The sequence below is a fragment of the Pterocles gutturalis genome, unplaced genomic scaffold (genome assembly GCF_000699245.1).
Source record: "Pterocles gutturalis isolate BGI_N339 unplaced genomic scaffold, ASM69924v1 scaffold3132, whole genome shotgun sequence".
Classification (NCBI taxonomy): domain Eukaryota; kingdom Metazoa; phylum Chordata; class Aves; order Pterocliformes; family Pteroclidae; genus Pterocles; species Pterocles gutturalis.
Window position 1 is genome coordinate 118,689 of NW_010109929.1, and position 18,402 is coordinate 137,090.

The 18,402-nt window shown below is 43.4% G+C and overlaps 1 protein-coding gene across 1 annotated transcript in view; it reads right to left on the reverse strand.

The window, feature by feature from the left end:
* The window catches only part of PAX3 (paired box 3), a gene marked incomplete at its 5' end in the record, with an annotated part of 76,459 nt that extends 58,063 nt beyond the window's left edge, over positions 1 to 18,396 (reverse strand). Inside the window, one exon of the mRNA XM_010073122.1 lies at positions 18,275 to 18,396. Coding sequence (XP_010071424.1) covers positions 18,275 to 18,396 — 122 coding nt within the window. The remainder of the gene's footprint in view (positions 1 to 18,274) is intronic.
* Between the last annotated feature and the right edge of the window lie 6 nt (positions 18,397 to 18,402).

The following is an 18,402-nucleotide window of genomic DNA, read 5'->3' on the forward strand; positions in this document are numbered from 1 at the left end:
ACAAAATAATTTTTTCTTAAAACTTGCATCTTCCATTTGCATCCTTTTACTAATAAAAGCAGGTACAGCTTTGCTTAAATAGTTACAAACACATCTGTTGTAGCAAGTACATGATTTTCTTCTGGCTGCACAAGCAACATGCTTGGTCAGACTCAGCTCTGCCCCAGTACTGCCCCAGTAACTCCAGAGTTTACATGTAATCTGCTGTGTACATCTCTATGCTTGTGTGTGTAAAATATACCACACACCCAACAAGCAGAAGCTCCAGAGCATCGTTCCTTAAAGGTCTGTAAGATTTCTTAGCAATACATTCAGACAACTAATACTAGATAAACACATACCACAGACTAAAGCATGCTTTACCACCTTATGACAGAAGCTGTATTAAAAGTGACCAGAAATCTTTCAGATTTGCCCAGAAAATGGCATTATTCATTCCATAACTTGTTGTATATAATTAAATAGAACAAAAATCCTCTATAAACATCAACTAATACCCCCAAACAAAAATTAGAAAAATAACAAAACTATACAACACAGTTAATCTTATACCTGGCAGCACATCCTACAAGCCCTTGCTCAGGAAAAAGTCCTCAGTTGTTTTAACAGTTGTTTTCTACAGAATTATCCATAAACCAGATTCAGATCTCCATTACACTGCTGGAAATCAAGGGACTTTGACAAAGGAGCCACTTTGATTTGATGCCAGCAGGCATCAAATTTGATGCCAGGACCCAAACCTGGTCTTAAAACATATTCAGTATTATGGCACTAATTCCTGACAGTTTATTGGAACATCTACATGGAAATACAAATTTGTAATGCCTCAGTCCACTATTTCTTATTTCACAAAACCAATTAGATTAAGGCAGTATCTCAAATTATGCTGGTTTCCTCTTTGTAACCAATCAAAACATATAAAAGGAGATTAAGAATTGTTCTCTTACTAAAATTGAACCAGTGATACACAGTAGCTACAGAAACATACAGAAAAAAAGGAGATGACGGTGACTAAATCTAAGTGGACTGAACCTGACGCTGAGGTCTTCACACAGCTCCCTTCCCCGGGCAGTCAAGGACAGAGGCAGACAAATGCCCAAATACATCCCAAATATTTGTGTGACAGAAACTTGTCAGACAAATTTTCAGGATTCTATTCTATTTTGATACCTGTAAAGACTCATTCTGCAAGTGCCTGTGGCACTTACTACGTGGGTGATGAACTGACGGAAAGTGGCAGCAAAATAAGAATCCCTCATGGTCCTCAACTCTCCCCTATCTCTGGCAAATTGCCAGTGGTTTAAACTAGGAGAAGGAATAGGGTAAAAATATACCCTGAATTTATCTAGTAGTTTTCCACTAGGGAAGCCAAAGGACATTTTATTATTTAGTAAAAAGAAATAAGTACTTTGGAGATGAGAATACATAGAAATTATCACAGTCAAAAATTAAATTCAAATTGCAAGAGTCTAAAAATGTTCCATGTAAGTGGGAACCCAAATTTCCCAAACATGTTTTAAGCTCCGTACAGCTGATGCAAAATAAGGACTATTGTCCAATTCCCACTAACAGTCTAAAGCTGTCAGCCCACAACAGAACCAGAATCAAACACACTTCTCTTTCCTTTACTTTTGAAAAAATGAAATTCCACTGACAATGCTCTACCAAACCCACGCCTGCTGTCCCATTTTTAGCTCCAATTTCTATTTATTCTTTCAGCCTTTTCCCAAAATGGAAAATAAAATTAATTGTAAGTGATCATTCACAGTCTTGATTTTCAGAGAGTTAGATGGCATTGCATTATGCCAAAAGAAAAACCATGAATAGGTTGTGGTATTGCGCATTTGACATTTATTATAAAACAGCATCCATTCAGATGACCCTCCTCCACAATTGCATGTGTCTTTGTTCTGTGCTCCCTGGTGAATACAAACACCCCTTTGCTTTGCTGAAATTCTCTCAGCAGTGAAGCTGAGCTCACCTGAAATCATCAATGCAGTGGTCACCCACCTTTTCTCCACTTACAGAAATTTTCCTTAGAAGTTTTGTTCAGTAGTTGTGTGAACCCTTACATAGGCAGTTCAAGCCAATCAACACTAAGCCGGCTTTTCTCAGTCACTTCCACCCATGGCTTCAAGGCGGTCCATATCTGTCCAGATAAACCACGTGATGCACTTCAGCAAGTATCACTGCAACTGCTGCTCTTGTGGGCAAATTATTTTCAACCTAAACTCACAGAAACTGCGTTTCCTTCAAACAGCCTGGCTGAAGCCAAGGATGCCTGAGCATATATGACAGGCTTGAGCCAAAAGACAGAACTTGCAAACAGAGATCTTCTACATCATGCCAAAGTCTGGTTTTCTATTCGCAAAGCCATCAACACAAACACAATATGAAACACAGTTACTGAAACATGTTACTGCCAGCTCATTCTTAATTACTGGTTCTCCTTCCTCACCGAGCACATTGCTAACTGAACAAGGGCTGCCATGGGAAGGGACTCAGACTGTACATCTGGCACAGCTGGATAGATGGTCAGGCTGGGAACACAGAGCAAGCACACCCAACAGCCCCCACCAGGCTCCTTTCACACCGGCTAGCACCAAACACATTTTGTAGATCACAGCGTACCTGTGCCATACCTGAGCCTTCTCTGACACGCGGATAAACCGCTATGTGCTCCGTGAGGAAGGCGAGCAGTCACTCTCCTGCTGCTGCTGTCTTGCCTGTACAAGCATTTCTCGAGTACTAGAGCCAAGATGCTGCAATATTTATTTTGCGCTAAATGGTGATTGTCTTTCCACCCCAAAAAGTGAAGAGCCTTGCACCCATCAGCAGAATTCATCTAGTTCAACTGTATTTTAGACGTGTGGTAAAGACTGCTCTGCTTTGCGGTCTTGGGAATACAGAAGAGCTGCTTTCTCCGTTAGACATCCTCTGGTTTCTGTGTTGTGCCTCTGCCTCTAACAAAGACCGATGTGGCACCCAGTTCACTAAAGCAGCAGTACATTTTTTTTTGCATGCCTCCAGAACACAGCCTTGGGGGCAACACTGAATTGCTGCTTAAATCAATTTTTAACCTGGGTAAATGACTGCTGCATTTAACATCACGTAAATAAATTTCCAGGTTAAAAAAAAAACCATAATTTAATTTTGTGAATTTTGAAAGCAAGGTCATGTTTGAAAACTTCTCTCTGGATGTTATTTACATGACAGACATGAAGTTCAGTGGCTGATTTAATGCACAGCAGTTATATTCTTGGACTACTTGTATTAAAACACATTGGGGCTATTTTCCCACCTTAAAGGCAATTTACAGTGTATGAATAATGACCATCTTCTGGAGGCAGAGAAACAGATCATCTTCCCTAGGAAGACATTAAGAAAACAGCTTCCCCTTCCCTCTGGCATGGTGCCTTCCCAGCAAGGCAGAAGTGGAATTTCTGAGACCTCTTTATGAACAGACAACTCATGAGATGGGATGGTTTAGTAGCATCCAAAAAGGCACATGAACGAGACAGCGATAGTTCAGGCTGGGTACATCGGTTTGCCCCTGATCTGTTGCCTCCTGTGCTACAGGAGGAGGGAGCCTGTTCCCAGCACAAACAGCTCTCCCCATCTTACCTCAAGAAAAACCTGTCAGGAAAGAAATAGCCTAGCAAGTTTTCACTTTGGCCTTTGAAGTTCTTCCTTGGCTGACTGATGCTCGCCCATACATAACTAGAAGAAAAGCCTTCCATTGTGCCGCTCTTTACACCAAGCGTATTATTCTCCAGACAAAAGCTTTCGAGTCTAACTTTTAAATACACCTCTCTTTGGGGTGTACCGTTTCTAAGCCATAAAATCTTTTTTGTTCATTAAAAAAAATAGACAGCTTTTCCCCCTCAGGCAATCTACTCTGCTTGTTCGTTTTTTGTGTTACTTTTTGCAGAGGGATACCACAGCCATGCAGCAGTTACAACAGAACAGCCAGTTCTTGCTCTCAGAAATACAGTATCTTTCCCCAGCGCAGCCTTGAGTGGCTTATCCAGCCCAGCTTTAAACATGAAATACAACCATTGTAGGAACTCCTTCGCTTTAGACAAGACCTGGTGAATAATCGCTCTCCCTGAAAACATCTCCAACATCTGGCAGCTCGCTGCTATTTGCGGGGTCTGCGTGCTGGGTCAGGGTGGGGATGCAGGAGCAGGGCAGGGGGTTAAGCAATGAACATGCTCAGCACCTGCTTGCTCTCTGCCTGATTCTAATCAGTATTCTCCTCTCATGCCCAGGAATGCTAGAATTCCCCAGTTTCCTCAAAAAAGCCAAAAGTTTTTCCCCCTCAAGGAAAAGAAGGGGAGGGGGAAGAGAAAAAAAAAACCTCTTCATTTAGGGTCTGACCAAATTTCATTAAAGACAATGCAAGTCTTGCCATTACATTCAATAGGCTTTTTTTGAGGTTTATGAGAAATCTTACATGCTTGACACTATTAATTAGAGGAATTAGTGCTGTGAAAAAAAAAAAACAAAACCAAACCACACAAAACAAGCCCCACACTTTTACTGTTACTGACTGTAGCGATACCATTTTCCTTGAAACTCTAGAAATAAGTAAAAACTGTTTGTGTCAGCAACTCTGGAAATCAAATCTTGCCTTATTACAAGTTGTACTGCAGTTGCACATCTAAAAAATTTTCTTTTCTAAGTTCTGTTGACAAGTTCAAGCCAGTCTATCAACTGGAACTGGCTCAGTTTTTTGACTCATAGCTTTATGCCCAACTCACTAGACTATTTCTATCAGGAAAAGTGTTTATAAAAGAAAGTACAGATTTAATTTAAAAATTAAAAAACACCGTTTATCTCTAATCAGTCTGTGTAACACAAAATCCCATCACTGAGAAACGCATTCTGTTGCAAAAAGATTTTGGAAGTTACAGTTTTAATCTATAAATACCAGCAATACATAACAAAAGAACGTTTAAAGCATGATTTTTGTGTCCTTTCCTGCTCAGTTTATATTTCTATTTTGACAAGTACATTAGTAAAAAAAATCCAATTTAAAAAGAAATTAAATATTTTAAGCAGCTCTCCAGAAGTTATGATACGTTCTTAGTGAATGTAACACCAACACTCAGTTCTAGAAGAGAGAACAGTCCGAGACCTGCGTGCCCAGTCACAACCACATAAATTTCAAGCATCAAATATTTGCTTATAACCAAAGGTTATTTGCATATATTTTTGAATAGATTTTCCACACCACATATTTGAGAAAATTGCAGGCTATTCATGGGAAAACCAGCAAAACCAGCAAAAAGTATGTATCATTAATTGCTGTACTCCAGTAAACACACTGTGGCCCAGACCCTCAATGTCACACCCCTGAATTCATGAGCTTAATCCCAGACCATCTGAGTTATTGATCTGCTTTTGCTGCAAACAATAGCAATAAAAGCATTAGAAATAAGAATGCTGAGTCTTGATCTACTTTAACAAAATGCACTCACCTGCTGCTCTGGGCCAGGGGCTGCAGCATCACTCTGGTCAGTTGGGAAGCACTCCACACTACAGGACCAGAGGGCACTTGCTGGCCTCCTCCACAAACAACCCGGTGTTCCCCAGCTCTGCAACCCCAAGGCTGGAAGCCCAACTGCTTTTCCAAAGACAATCTTTTCTAGCCACAAAGCATTCATTCTAAACCATCATCTCATCTGGATTTGTGGTTTCAACAGATGAGCTACGGCAGCTGAACCTGTCTAACACTTTTGATTTCTGGATCCCAGACATTTGGAAATGGAGGGAAGAGAATATCATTGGTCCCAAAAAAAAAAAAACACACAAAGATATAAAGAGAAGGTTTAGCCAAACAGGAGCAGCTGACCCTGGCAGATCTCCCACACTTCAGACCTTTCTCCATTGCACACACTGCCAGGATGCACAGCAACAGGAGAAAATTTAAAAAAAAATAATTAAAAAAAAAAAAAAAAAGGCAGCACAGAAAGGTAGAAACAACAACTCCTTCCTGCTCTGGGGGATTATGACCAAGCAGAGACAGAGATCAGTCACTGGGGAGGGGGACCGAGCAGCCCCGTCTCAGCTGGCTCCAGGCACAGGGAACACAGAACCACCCTGAGAAGCACAGAGCAAATCTCACCAACTCAGAGCAGTCTTCTTCCAAGCCAAACCAACTCTTCTAGCACTGATTTTCCTATGATCACTTTTTCTTGTTTGTTTGTATTTAGGGGTATCACTTACTTATAAACACATTAGTCACCAAAATCCTTCTTTCCTACTCAAAAAGGATATTAAGAATCTCCCTCATCCCTCCATCCCTGCCAAAGATGCAGAACCACACTCCCCACAGCCCATGTTAAAGCCTATGGAAAGATGCCTTCAGCAGCCCCTTCCTACAGCTGTGGGAACTTCAGCAGAAAACCAGCACCAGCTGTGCAAGGGGGGAAAGCCATTGAGCCCGAACCATTGGGACCCTACGGCATCTACTCAAAGAGCTGAACATCGCCAAGCGCAGAACACCACAAAGCACAACGGCAACCACAGCATCTCCCCCTAGAGAACACAGCGGTCCTGTGGAAGCTTTAAACTCCACATTAAAAAAAATTACAAGCACTTACAAGTCTCCCAGAAGAGAAGGGCAGAGGCAGAGCAAGGAGCTGCCCGGGCTGGAGGCAGGGTAGCACCAGCTCCCACCTGGGCTGGGAGCCACCCCAAACTTAAAGGTACTGCCCAGCCCTGAGTCCCTGCAGGGCTCTCTTCACTGCAGTGAACTCACACTCAGAGAAGCATAAAGAGTCTTTTAACCAAAGAATCCAACTCCACAAAACTGGTCCAAGGCACCCCAAGGGCACGCCACTCCTCAGAACCCCCGAGGTTCAAACAAGAAGAGTAACACAGTGAGAGAACAAAGTGCATCCAAAGGAGCCCCCCCTTTGCTGTCCTGAGGAACCCGTCATTCTGCACACCCTCCCAGTGCCACCCAAACATAAATGACAGGTGGCCTATTTCTTTAATAGAGTGACTTTTCTGTGTGATAACATCCAAGGTTGGAAACTGATGAGTCCTTGCTCCACTCTGTGATCACCTGGAGAATCGTTTTTTCCCCCCCTTACAAGTATTTTCTGGAGTGTTTTATTTTTTACTTATGACTACCACTAGCTGGATTCTGATTCTAGATGTATTTAGGATTTTTTTAATGCCCACTCTAAATTTTTGTCTCTGATTTACTCTTCCAGGGCTGACGAGTCTGTTCCTGATGTCAGATTAAGAGAAATATTTATGTCATCAAACATTGCTCCGTCTTTTTGACTGCCAGCGCAAGAGAAGTACAGTAACTTTGAATTCTGGCTTGTTTGAAATTCTTCCTTCGGCAAGTTACCTCTACGAGTTAGGAGAAAAATCCTCTTTATGCCTGTCACAGTGTAGGCTTTGACAACCATTTGAACTAGAGATCCTGATTTCTTTCCCAAATTTTCACTTGCTGTGTTGATTGGGATAAAGGGTTGCAGGGAGGAATGCAGTTTAGGAGGACAGGGCATCCTTCTCCTCACGATACCCTTCAGCCAGGGAGGAGTCAGAAAGCCAACCAAGCAGAGAGCACTGTACGGGGAGGGACTGATGGAGCAGATTGGTTACAGAGCTCCTCGCCGCAAAGGGACAGGGTTTTTGTTTGCCTTTTTCTGCTAAATCATGCATTAGAAAATTTTCTAAGCGCAGTTCTCTAAAACACCTCTTTTTAATTTGCTGTGCTTGTGATGTTTTGTTTTAGCCATGCCTGCTTGCCATGTTATGATCTCTTATTTGTCAATGAAAATAGATGTTTAGTGCTATAAAGTCTTGCTAAGTCTGAGAAAGTGAACGAGTTCACTCAAATCTGAAATGTAATTAAGCTTTTGCATCAAGGCGAAATTCAACCCAAAGTAACCTGCACAGCCCTGCTGAGAGCAGGGGATTGTTCAGATGTAAACAGTGGCACAATTTCATCTCAAGAACCTTTTTAAACATAGACGGAGAAGGAAATAATAAGAAGATAAACAAAATGTCTGCTCTATGCAGCCATTTAGCGTTTTCACCAGGAGAAGCGAGCATCCCGAGAGCCTGCAGTGCTTTTCCCTGCTGGAGTCCCTGCTGGGCACCAGCCCAGTGCCGGCTGGCCCGAGTCACCTGCCCCCGCGCACACAACATGCGGCTTATGCCACGCTTGCTGCTGTTCAGAAGAGGTTGGACAAGCAGTTAGTTTTAAGGGCTTTTCAAAAGGTAACACTGTATTTGTTGAGAAACAAATTGTGGGGGCTAAAGCAACAGGCGTTTGTGTGGTTTTCTGTGCAGCTGCCAAATGCTGGAGCATTTTTGCTTGATCCCGTTGGTTTAAAAGGGAGCGGGTCCAATCAACTGTGCGAAACCAAAGATGAACCCACAGGGCTTTTTCCTAACTGCAACATCTATTGTACGATCTTCTAAACAGATTCCTAAATGTTTTCTTCTATTAGTTTCCAGCTCCCCGGACAGTGGTAAAGAACATAGTTAAGCTGTATACCATGCACACAATAGGCAGCAAGAGAGGTTAGAGCATACGGTGCCTTTCTCTGCACCACATGTATTAAAAATCCAAATAAAAATGTACTGAAAAATTAATAGACCTCCCTCCAAAATACTGCACCATAAAGGTTTGATGACTACTCATAACATCACTCCTTGTGTAAATAGTCCTTAGTCAGATAACTTTTCTTGCTTTGGTGAAGCAATTAGAAGCGGGTGAGTTAAATTTGCAGGGTGGTTTGAAACTATCCCTTCTTGCATGTAAATGCTGATGATCTAATTCAGGGTTTGCTTGCACACCAGTGTCAGTCCACCAGCTGCGGTGGAGTTAATCTTGATTTATACCTTGGTAAACAGAATTATTGATTTGTTTTGGGGGGTTCTTTTTAGGGGGGAATCCATACTTTGCAGGATTTCATTGAGAAAATAGTGTATTGCCCCTTCTGTTTTCATATTTCTCTAGCTAAACATTTGTCACTTTCCTTTTTTCTGTCAAAATACCTCCTGTCTGAAAACAAAAAATAAATACATTTAATGATTTTATTTAAAAAAAAAACCTAAAAATTAAAAAATAACTTATTTTGTTGCTTATGAAACCAGAGCAAACCTGACTTCCAGCTAGTTCTGTGCAGGTTTTTTCTCACCTCTCAGTCTGACTGGAGGGGCTGGGTAGGTGTCCGAGTCCCCATTCAGCCACTGTTCCACCCCCCAGTTCATGCTCCAACTCTTCAGCACTTCACACCAGATCAAACAACCAGCCCTTAGGTCAAAATGAGAAGGAAGTCCTGTCACATCATCTTAAGTAAAAAGGGATTTTCTGTGGAAGCATTCCCTGCTACTCCATTTAGCCTGGCTTCTACAAAACCTGTCTAGATTCATCTCCACCTTTCTCGGAGCCAGGTGAAGATGCAGAGATGGAAAGCAGTTTTAAGTGCAGTTTGGTTACATTGAGTGTGTTGGTGCTACTGCCTTGCAGGGGGTATGTGGATTATACCCTAGTTACACTTTTGACAGAGAGAAAGAGTAGTTTAGCCAGAAGAACTGGAGTTGTTATTGCTTTTCTGGTCTGGTATATGGAACAGATCCTGATTATATTGGCATGAACAGTCCTACTCATTTAAATAAGGTAAATAAGATTTGACAGGGGCTGAATAAGCTGTCTGCTTGCAGAAATGTCAGCTGCAGACAGTGTATTCCTCATATGCCTCAAACCACGGTGATCTATGTGACATTATATCTGATAAAAAAAATTACTATGCAGACGTTTTTGGATCAGACATCCAACACAAAGCATATCATAAATGCAAAAATCCTTAAGACAGGTCCTTATATGGACTTGTACATGATATAAACACTGGTCACGTTTGGCAGAAAGTCTACATCCAGGCAACTACCCATAAAAAAATTAAAAGGTAGAATGTATATCACTGTCCTCACCACAGCTCTCCATGGAAACGAACAAGTTGAGTTCATGGACTTCAAGGAAATTTGTACCTAAAATACTTTCAAAGAATTTTAGCTGTTACTCCAGGGCAAAATGTCTCTTAAAGTAGCCGAGCACTTGTAAAGGATGTACAGACTGATATTTTAGTCAGGGATAACCAGACAGAATGAAAACAGTGTATTTAAGAAAGGGAATGAGAAAATGCTGATTAAAAAAAAAATCTATTTAGCCCTTTACTCTGCTGTTTGTCCCTACAGCAGAGGAGGCTCACCCACGCAAAAATCAATGTGACACCAGGAGAGGCTCCCCGGCTTTACCAGGCTTCTTGCTACTGTTTGTGAAGCTAAATTTCTGTGCCCAGGTATGCCAGTGGAAGCAGCAGGACCTGGAGGTAATGCTCACATACCCTACAGTTCAGATGAAACTTCATATTGTAATTACAAACCAGCATAACACATCCAGACTCACAGCCTCTCCTACTGAGGATGTGGTGGGATATATTTTACTATCTCTGAAATAAGTGTTGCTTCTGTAATGCAACGATGAACCAATTATTCTCGAGGACTCTTGCTTGCTTTTCAGCACAGTGTGGCTGATCTGACTCTCCCCCTTTTTTTGAGGAGGGGCAATACAACTATACTCACTGATGTAAGTGAGACCTATAAAATAAAAACTGAACAAAATGCACAAAAAAATGCTGCAAGCTCGTTTGTGTCCCCTTTATCCTGAGGGTCCGATCTGGAGAACTAGCTGGCTTCTCAAACTCCCTTTCTTTTAGTGGCAGTCCTGGACCATTGATCTCCTATGTGACTTGATAGGGAAAAAATAAACCTTTTTTTTTTTTCTTTAGACTATGGTCATAAAAAAGATTACATGCAATAAAATTAGTTTTGCTCAAATTCAGTGAAATACCACATATTTTTTACCTGTTGTAATAGTAAAATGTAAGTGCATTGTATATTAAAAATCAAATAATTCTAACAAAAACAAATCCAATAATGCTAAACAAAAATCCTCCACAAAACAGTAAGAGCGTACAGTGCATACATCCAACAGACCGTGCAAAACAAGGATTCCATTCAAATTTCACATCTCATTAAAGACAATTTGGCCATTAATCCATACTGGTTTAGGAGTAGAGAAGGACATTCCAAGACAGATAAACTGAAATGATCCTCCTTTGATGTCCGAGGTTCAGAATCAGTGACAATGGAAGATGAACAACAAGGGGCAGAACGACTGGCCTTTTTATGTGCCACAATGGCATCAGCAAACAACTACTTAATCAATATTTGGCCAGGGACACTGAAAACTTCCTTTTCAAATTTTAATTCCTAGTTGTAAAACAACTGTAGGGCAACCAGCAAGATAAGACATTAAACTGACTGCTTAATTGCCTTTTACTGTCTTACTAGTTATATATGCACATTCTTAATCGTTTGTGAATCTTTATTTACTAGGATGAATAAATGACCTGTCGACAATTACATTAAACTCCACTAACTAAATAATCTTGGCGCATGAAACACTTTAACTCTAATGTGTCCTCGGTGAGTTTTAATTTCATTACGCTTTACTGTTTTTTTCTAGGCAGGGTGATTTAAACGGAATTAGTTTAACAGCATGGGGCAGGAGTACTCCAGGGCAAGTAAAGGAAAATGCCGCACTCACACCACGCTAAACAAGGTCTTGTGGTGAATTATGTCACTGGGCATCATTTTTATTAGCCAGGGAGCTCGGCGTTCGGGCACCACTTCGAAGTATCCTGCATTTTTCTTTATATATTTTGTTCTTTCTCTAGCCACATGTGTTTGTTATGTAGGATTTAAAGTGACATTTACATGGAGAAATTCACATTGACTGCCTTGCTCTGATTTATTGCTTTGCGTTTCACTCAATTTCTTCTTAAATTAACCAGAGAGCACTTTGTAGTTCTGCTTCATTTCCCAATGCAGTTTTATTACTCAGCCCTGGGGACTTGTAATAATTTATCACTATCAGCTTTATTGGCTTTTCTCTCCTAAACCCTGTTCCAACCTTTATCAATAAGTAAACCTAATACCAAACTAAACCCTCCCTGTGTGTTAGATAAAAGCATCATCTTTGACTGATACAACAGAGAATTACCATTCAAAATCAGACCTGGAAAATATTTTGGTTTAAGTGTTTCATGAGCATCAACTTTTACTTTCAGCATTAATTGTTAATTATTTTTTTATCTAATTAAAATCTGTCTGCTGATAACATCACTACCTTTGTGTAAATGCAGATAGAGAACCTTGCCCTAGATGAGAGTTTTGTGAAACTTTCACTCAGGATTAGAGTCACACTCTTGTTTGGAGGGGAGTTTCTATTAACAGAAGAGAACAAATCTAGCCTCCATTCCTGCCTGCCCCAGCCCACGTGAGCAACTTTTCACACTTGAACAGGCCCTTTGGGTGGGACCCCTCCCTGGTATCAGCACATGATGGCGTTTGCAGAACTGGAGGTCTGACACCCCAGCCAGTAAATCCATCCTGCATCCTAAACCTGAGGAATTCCCCCAGAGCTGCAGGGCTCAGCACATTGCAGAGCTGGTTTCAGGAAGAGCCTGACCCCTGCCATGGTAAATTCCTACTGACGTCAAGGATTTTGCCATCATTGGAGAATCCAGAGAGCCAAAGATAAAACTCACATTTTTGGAGCAAAACCAAAGTCAACTGACTGTGTTTCTTGCCTCAGCCTCTCCAGACGGACACTGTGTGAGCCTGACAAATTATTGAGACTTTCAGAGCAACCAGAACAGATGCAAATGTGGGTACAACTTCAAACCAATCAACTGCCGTGTGTGAAGCGATCCTGATGTTTTCTAAAATAACATTTGCCTTCACTCTAGATACATGCACTTAGAAGAACGGGAAAGGATGCCCACAGAGGTTCTGTTTGAACAGGTGCCGACTCTTTTGAAGTTAAGTCTTCCTAGGATGGCGAAACATGCAAACTCATTAATGAAGTCACAATTTCAAGAAAGGGATATGATGTATCTATGTGTTATTTCAGTGAGCTGCTGCTAGACTGAGTCACACCCTTTCTTCACCCAGCTGGAAGTATCACCAGTGCTGCTGTAAGGCGATTAGCGTGCAGTTAGTCCAACAATTAGCACTCGCCTCACAGCCCCCCAGCTCACCCTCAAGACAGGAGGGCACGGGCTGCTCCTGGCATCTCTGCAGCAGCAGACTCTGCTCTGGAGTTATTCAAAACTGAAGACATTTAGCACCCTTCTGAAGATGCTCAGCATGCTGGGACATCACGCTCTTGCTTGTTGGCGAGTTATTGATCACTGAGGTCATCAGTTATTAATTTTAGCTCAGTATAATGATTTGGAAGTGGGAACCTGGCCCAGAGCCTCACAGGGACAACAAGTCAGGCAGGAGAGACAAAGCTCAGAGCTATAGTTCAGGTACTTAATCACCTATTTTGATTTGCACTTGTGCAGCACCTGGCTTTTCCATCCAGGACTGGACTCACACACTATTGAGATATGAGGAAAGAAAGGGAGAAAGACAGACAGAAAATACCATTAGCCTTGAGCCAAATCCTGGAGTCACCATGGAGTTTTTCTTAATTAGGCACTATTTTCTTGTCAGCCTCAGAAACGAAGTTCTGTTCAAGTTACACAAGATTATTTTTAAGAGCTGCTAGTGACCAAATATGTAAAGTACTGTATGAAATTCCAGACTTGAGATGATAATTGCCTACAGCCACCATCGTCACATTTCATTCAGTAAGTGAATCTGTACTGGGAACACACCGTACTTCTCAGCAGTAAGACAACAGTATTTTACACGACAAGCAAGTCCTCTTACCACTGTGTCCTGAGATAGGACACTGAAGCAAAATCACAACATCAGAAAATCACAACCAAAATCTAACTCAGCATCTGCCTCGTCCCACACTCCAGCCACTAACCTGACAGCCTGCAATGCAGGAAGGGGTGAGATGACTCAAACAGGTATCTGGTGCCTGCATGGTAATCCTGTCCCTTAATAAACTGCATTTATTAGTTTGACAACCTAAAAATAACTGGCTGCATGATACTGACCAACCCTAATCAAAACATTTGTAAGCCCATCTAGCCCGAGCTACCCTTTAGATCATGTGCCACCACTTCAAAGCCTGCGCATCAAGTCAGTAATTGTAACGTTGCATCTAAATATTTAAGCTAAGGGCTGGTAGTCGCGTGTCCCATTTACAGTCAGCATCTGTCCTCTAATTCCATTACAGTACAAAGCAAAAATGTTTCCCAAAACTCGCAAACAGGAAAAGCATCACACAGCTAGAGAAGGAGCAGCAGCTTGAACTTTTCTAGCTGCTGAGCAGGGCTTTTGTGCTAAGGTCCTTTTTCTTTCCCCCCCTTCAAGCTCCCCACATACACACACAAAAATAGGGGTGGTGCCGAAATTGTATTAATGTGAGCCTCAGGCACACAGAAAAAAAAGAAAAGAGGAAGGGGAGGGAGAGGGGGGAAGGGTTTGGTCCAAGATGAAAGTAAGAAGGAAATAAAGGAGGCAATTTAGTCTGCTGTAGCCTGAATTGCTCTCAGTACAGCCAAGGGTAGAGGCTTGGGATGAGTAGGGCCCTTTTTGGACGGGTGCGCATGACTGGGGGAGGATCTGCCAGGACAGGGCCCGGGGGGCCAATTCCGCCGGCCGGGAACAGAGCCCCCTTTGAGGCCGGGCAGGGGGTCCCGGCCCCAGCCCCAGCCAGCGCCGCCCGCTCGCAGCAGGCACGATGACCAGCTCTACACCCCATGGTTTGGGCGCTGAAAAGCACCAGTCTGTGCCAGAAAACAACAGCTATCTTATGAGGGGGGAGTTATCCCATTAGTCAGCAAATCACGCTGCGAATAACTGCCGCTAAAGGTACAAGTGACTCCCTCTTCTGTAGTGGTTATGCTAAAAATATGCCCTGATGTACCATATAAAGGCACAAAAGTTTCTCTTTTATGTTCTTTATTTATGACTTCTGCCTTTAAGAAAAATATATCACGCATGCAGACATACAGATCTGCTATTTAGAATCATAAGCTTCCCGATACGCACTGTGATTATTGAGGTTTTCTTTAAATATATATATCTAAAATCAGGGTGGAGGGTGACACTGACAGAAATGCTGAAATACAGCGAAGTGGGCTGAACATGTGGAATCTGCAAATGGCAGTGAGAGATTTAAGTGTCTGTAAACAGAGGCTGAAACAGAATTAAAGTGGGGCATATGAAAGTTTACCTACACTTATCTATGTGATGGGAGAAATCCCAAGCCACATAAGGTACTGTTTCTATCACATGTTTTTCAAAAATATAATGTTTCTCTTTTCCCTAATCCCACTCTGCTGTAAATACTCCCCAAATTTGGAATTAGCTACCATTAAAATCAACAATTGTTATCCTTTCCCTCAGAAAAAATGTTTCTCCCCATGCCACCAAAACACCCATGGTGAGGAGGGGATTTCAGGCAACACCAGCACAAGTCCAGCGTTAGATGTGTGCTCCTGAGCAGGAGGATGATTCTCCACCCCACTCTCAGCCCCAGGACTTGCTTTCCGACCTCACCAAAAGCTTTCCCTTCCCTGTAGCCAGGTTCCTGCTACTGGGATACCTTGAGTCCCTGAGACCAGAGCTATAAAAATTACTCAAACCATAAAAGACTCCAAAATAATGCACTTTTTTCACTCCGTAACGCAGAGCTCTCAGTGGTGAGCTACTGCAGGAGGGTTTGCTGCACACTGCTGGGATACCCTTTGGGCATACCGCAAGCAGCACCCAGGACACCCTGCCAGCAGCACCTCTGCCACACCAGGGCTCGCACAAGGGCAGGTGGGTGCTGGCAAACACGATCCCGCAGCACCAAAATCGTCAGGAGCACTGACAGTCATTTTGGTAAGAGAGCAGGACCTGACCTGGGGGTTTTTATAGATGGGGTGAAATGGAAGCTCCTCTGCTGGCAATGGAAGTTGGAGCAGAACCTGTTTTGCTGACCAGGTATAGAAACTAGTGGTAGATTTATATTTTATGGTTGTTTTTTCTTGTGCTGAGCTTTCTGGTGTGTTGTCCCTATAGTATGACACTATACGTAAGACGTGTATGGTAACAAATCCTTTCTTGAGCAGCAGCTCATTCACACCACAGCATCCCGACCACTCCAGTAATAAGATTAAGCAACAGCTTGCTGGTCAGGGAGGGGGGGAGTGGGTGTTGCTGTGGGAAAGAGCACTCTCCCTCCAACTGCCAAACCTTCCCAGGCACTGTCACCGAACAGACGGGATTATCAAGCTGCCATTTGCGTAGAACTGCCCAGCCACGTTCATCCAGCAAAAACCTGTGCACAAGAACAGGATAGGGCTGTACTACCCTACTCAGTCATGGTGAATTTTGCCACTGACTGAACTCGGAAGAAGAAAAGTAACACACTCATGTCCACAGAAAGTAAAGGAGAGGATATGTCAGAGGTCAGAACACAGCCTCCTAATACAACCGTCCGGGGGAGCACGAGCGAGCCCCACTTGCAGCAGGGCACTGCCAGCCCTGGTGCTTTTCCTGAAAGTCTCAGGGCTACCCCAGGCTGGGGGGTGGTAGCCTCATGCCCAGACACTGGTTTAAGGTAGATCAGGAGCCCCGCTTTAAAGAGCAGAGAGTCAAAGAACAAGAAGAGTATTTCAAAGAGAAGTAGAGGCATGGGTTATACTGATAATATTTTTTCTCTCACTGTCACTAGTAATTACTTTTTGTTCAATAAAGCAGGGATGTTATCAAGGCTTCCTATCTTCTGTTTTTAATCTCGGTTGAGAAATTCAGGAAGGCAGAAAAGTTAGATATTTTAAAACAACTAGGACACTGAGTTTAGCTATTTTTGCCTCTCAGAACAATTCTCTGTTGCAGGAGGTTCTGATTTAAACTCTGTGACCCATTGTACAGAGGCAGCTAGACTGGGCAACCAAACTGTGCCTCTTGCCTTAATGTATCCCTTCAGTAGCATCTTCTGCATGTTTGTATTACACACAAACACGCCAACACAGTCATACAGAAGATCAGGCTTCCCTGAAAGCTTTAGTAACAGAGTTGAAAACTAAGTTTTGGGAGTGTTTTTGGGTTTGTTCGTACACAACAAGGAGATATCCTACTTTTAAAGAATGGGTTTCAGTTGTCCTTGACTGGCACTCACCATCTCTAAATGTCTAGAAATGCTAGAAACATTTTCTAGGTAAAAACAGCTACTTTTTCCACAGTGGAGAGTCCATAAAACTGTGTGGAGCATCAGCTATTAGGGGCTCATTGAATAATTCATCCCTCATTGCAAGCCCATAATGTCTTTTCTGGGCCTTTTGTGGGGCTGTTTTCTCTTCTTTTCTCCTTGAATTATAAAAAGGTTGCCTTCTTTTGTTCACATCAAGCTGCTGCTAGCTGAAGCTTTGTCTGTGCAAAGCCAAAGTGTGAGTTTCAATGGACTCCCCCCTCTTTGTTTTCCAAGTTCATCTCCAAGTGTAGATTGTGTATAGAAGGCCTTCTTTGTAAAAGCTGGAAAAGTTGTACAAATGTTTGACCAGCTCATTTGGTACTTTTGTCTCGCCTTCACCAGTGCCTGTGCATGTGCTGGGCAGCCACTTCCACCCACAGGCCGCCTGCCCAGGCCCTCGCTTGCCCCTCTGCTCCAGCCGGGCTGGGGAGCCGGGCAGGACCATGGTGGGGGCAGCAGCTGCCCCCTGAGCTGCCCTTCGCCTGCGCCTTGTTCAGGTTGCAACCTCCTCGCAGCCCCTGGCCAACCACAACACAAGCTTTTCCCAGCAGTTTTATGAGAAGAAACAACACATGCGTCTCCCTGCCCTGGCCACGGCCGCAGAGGCTGGAGGCTCCTCAGCCTTTGGCTACAACTGTCTGTGCAGCTGCGGCCTTTAGCTCTGTCGGGCTGGCCAAGCAGCCTCTGCGCAGCTGTGCGGGGGCTCTGCCGCCAGCTCCGGCCCTCCTTGCTCCCTGGCCCCCGTCCCTGCTATTGAAAGACAAAGCAGGGGCAGCCCCCATCTTTGCCCCCACCTCCGCGCCATTCCCACACACTGCAGGGGCACAACACCCACGAAACGGGACAGGATGGGACATGGCAGCCGCCCTGTCAGGGCTAGCTCCTCACCCTACACCTCCCGCTGCACTGGCCCCAGCACAACCTCCAGGAGGAAGAAGAGGAAAGGGGGAGAGCAATCCCACCAGCACCTCAGGCTGGCAGGGGCTGGTCCCAGGGCTCTATGGACAGCAGGGGGAAATGGGACTTTACCTCTTTCGCTGAGGATGCCGTCAATGCTGTGCTTGGCCTTCTTGTCACCTTCCTCCCCCTCCTTCCTTTCCAGCTCAGCCTCCTCTTCCTCGCCTTTCCCAAACTTGCTCCGTAGGATGAGACTGATG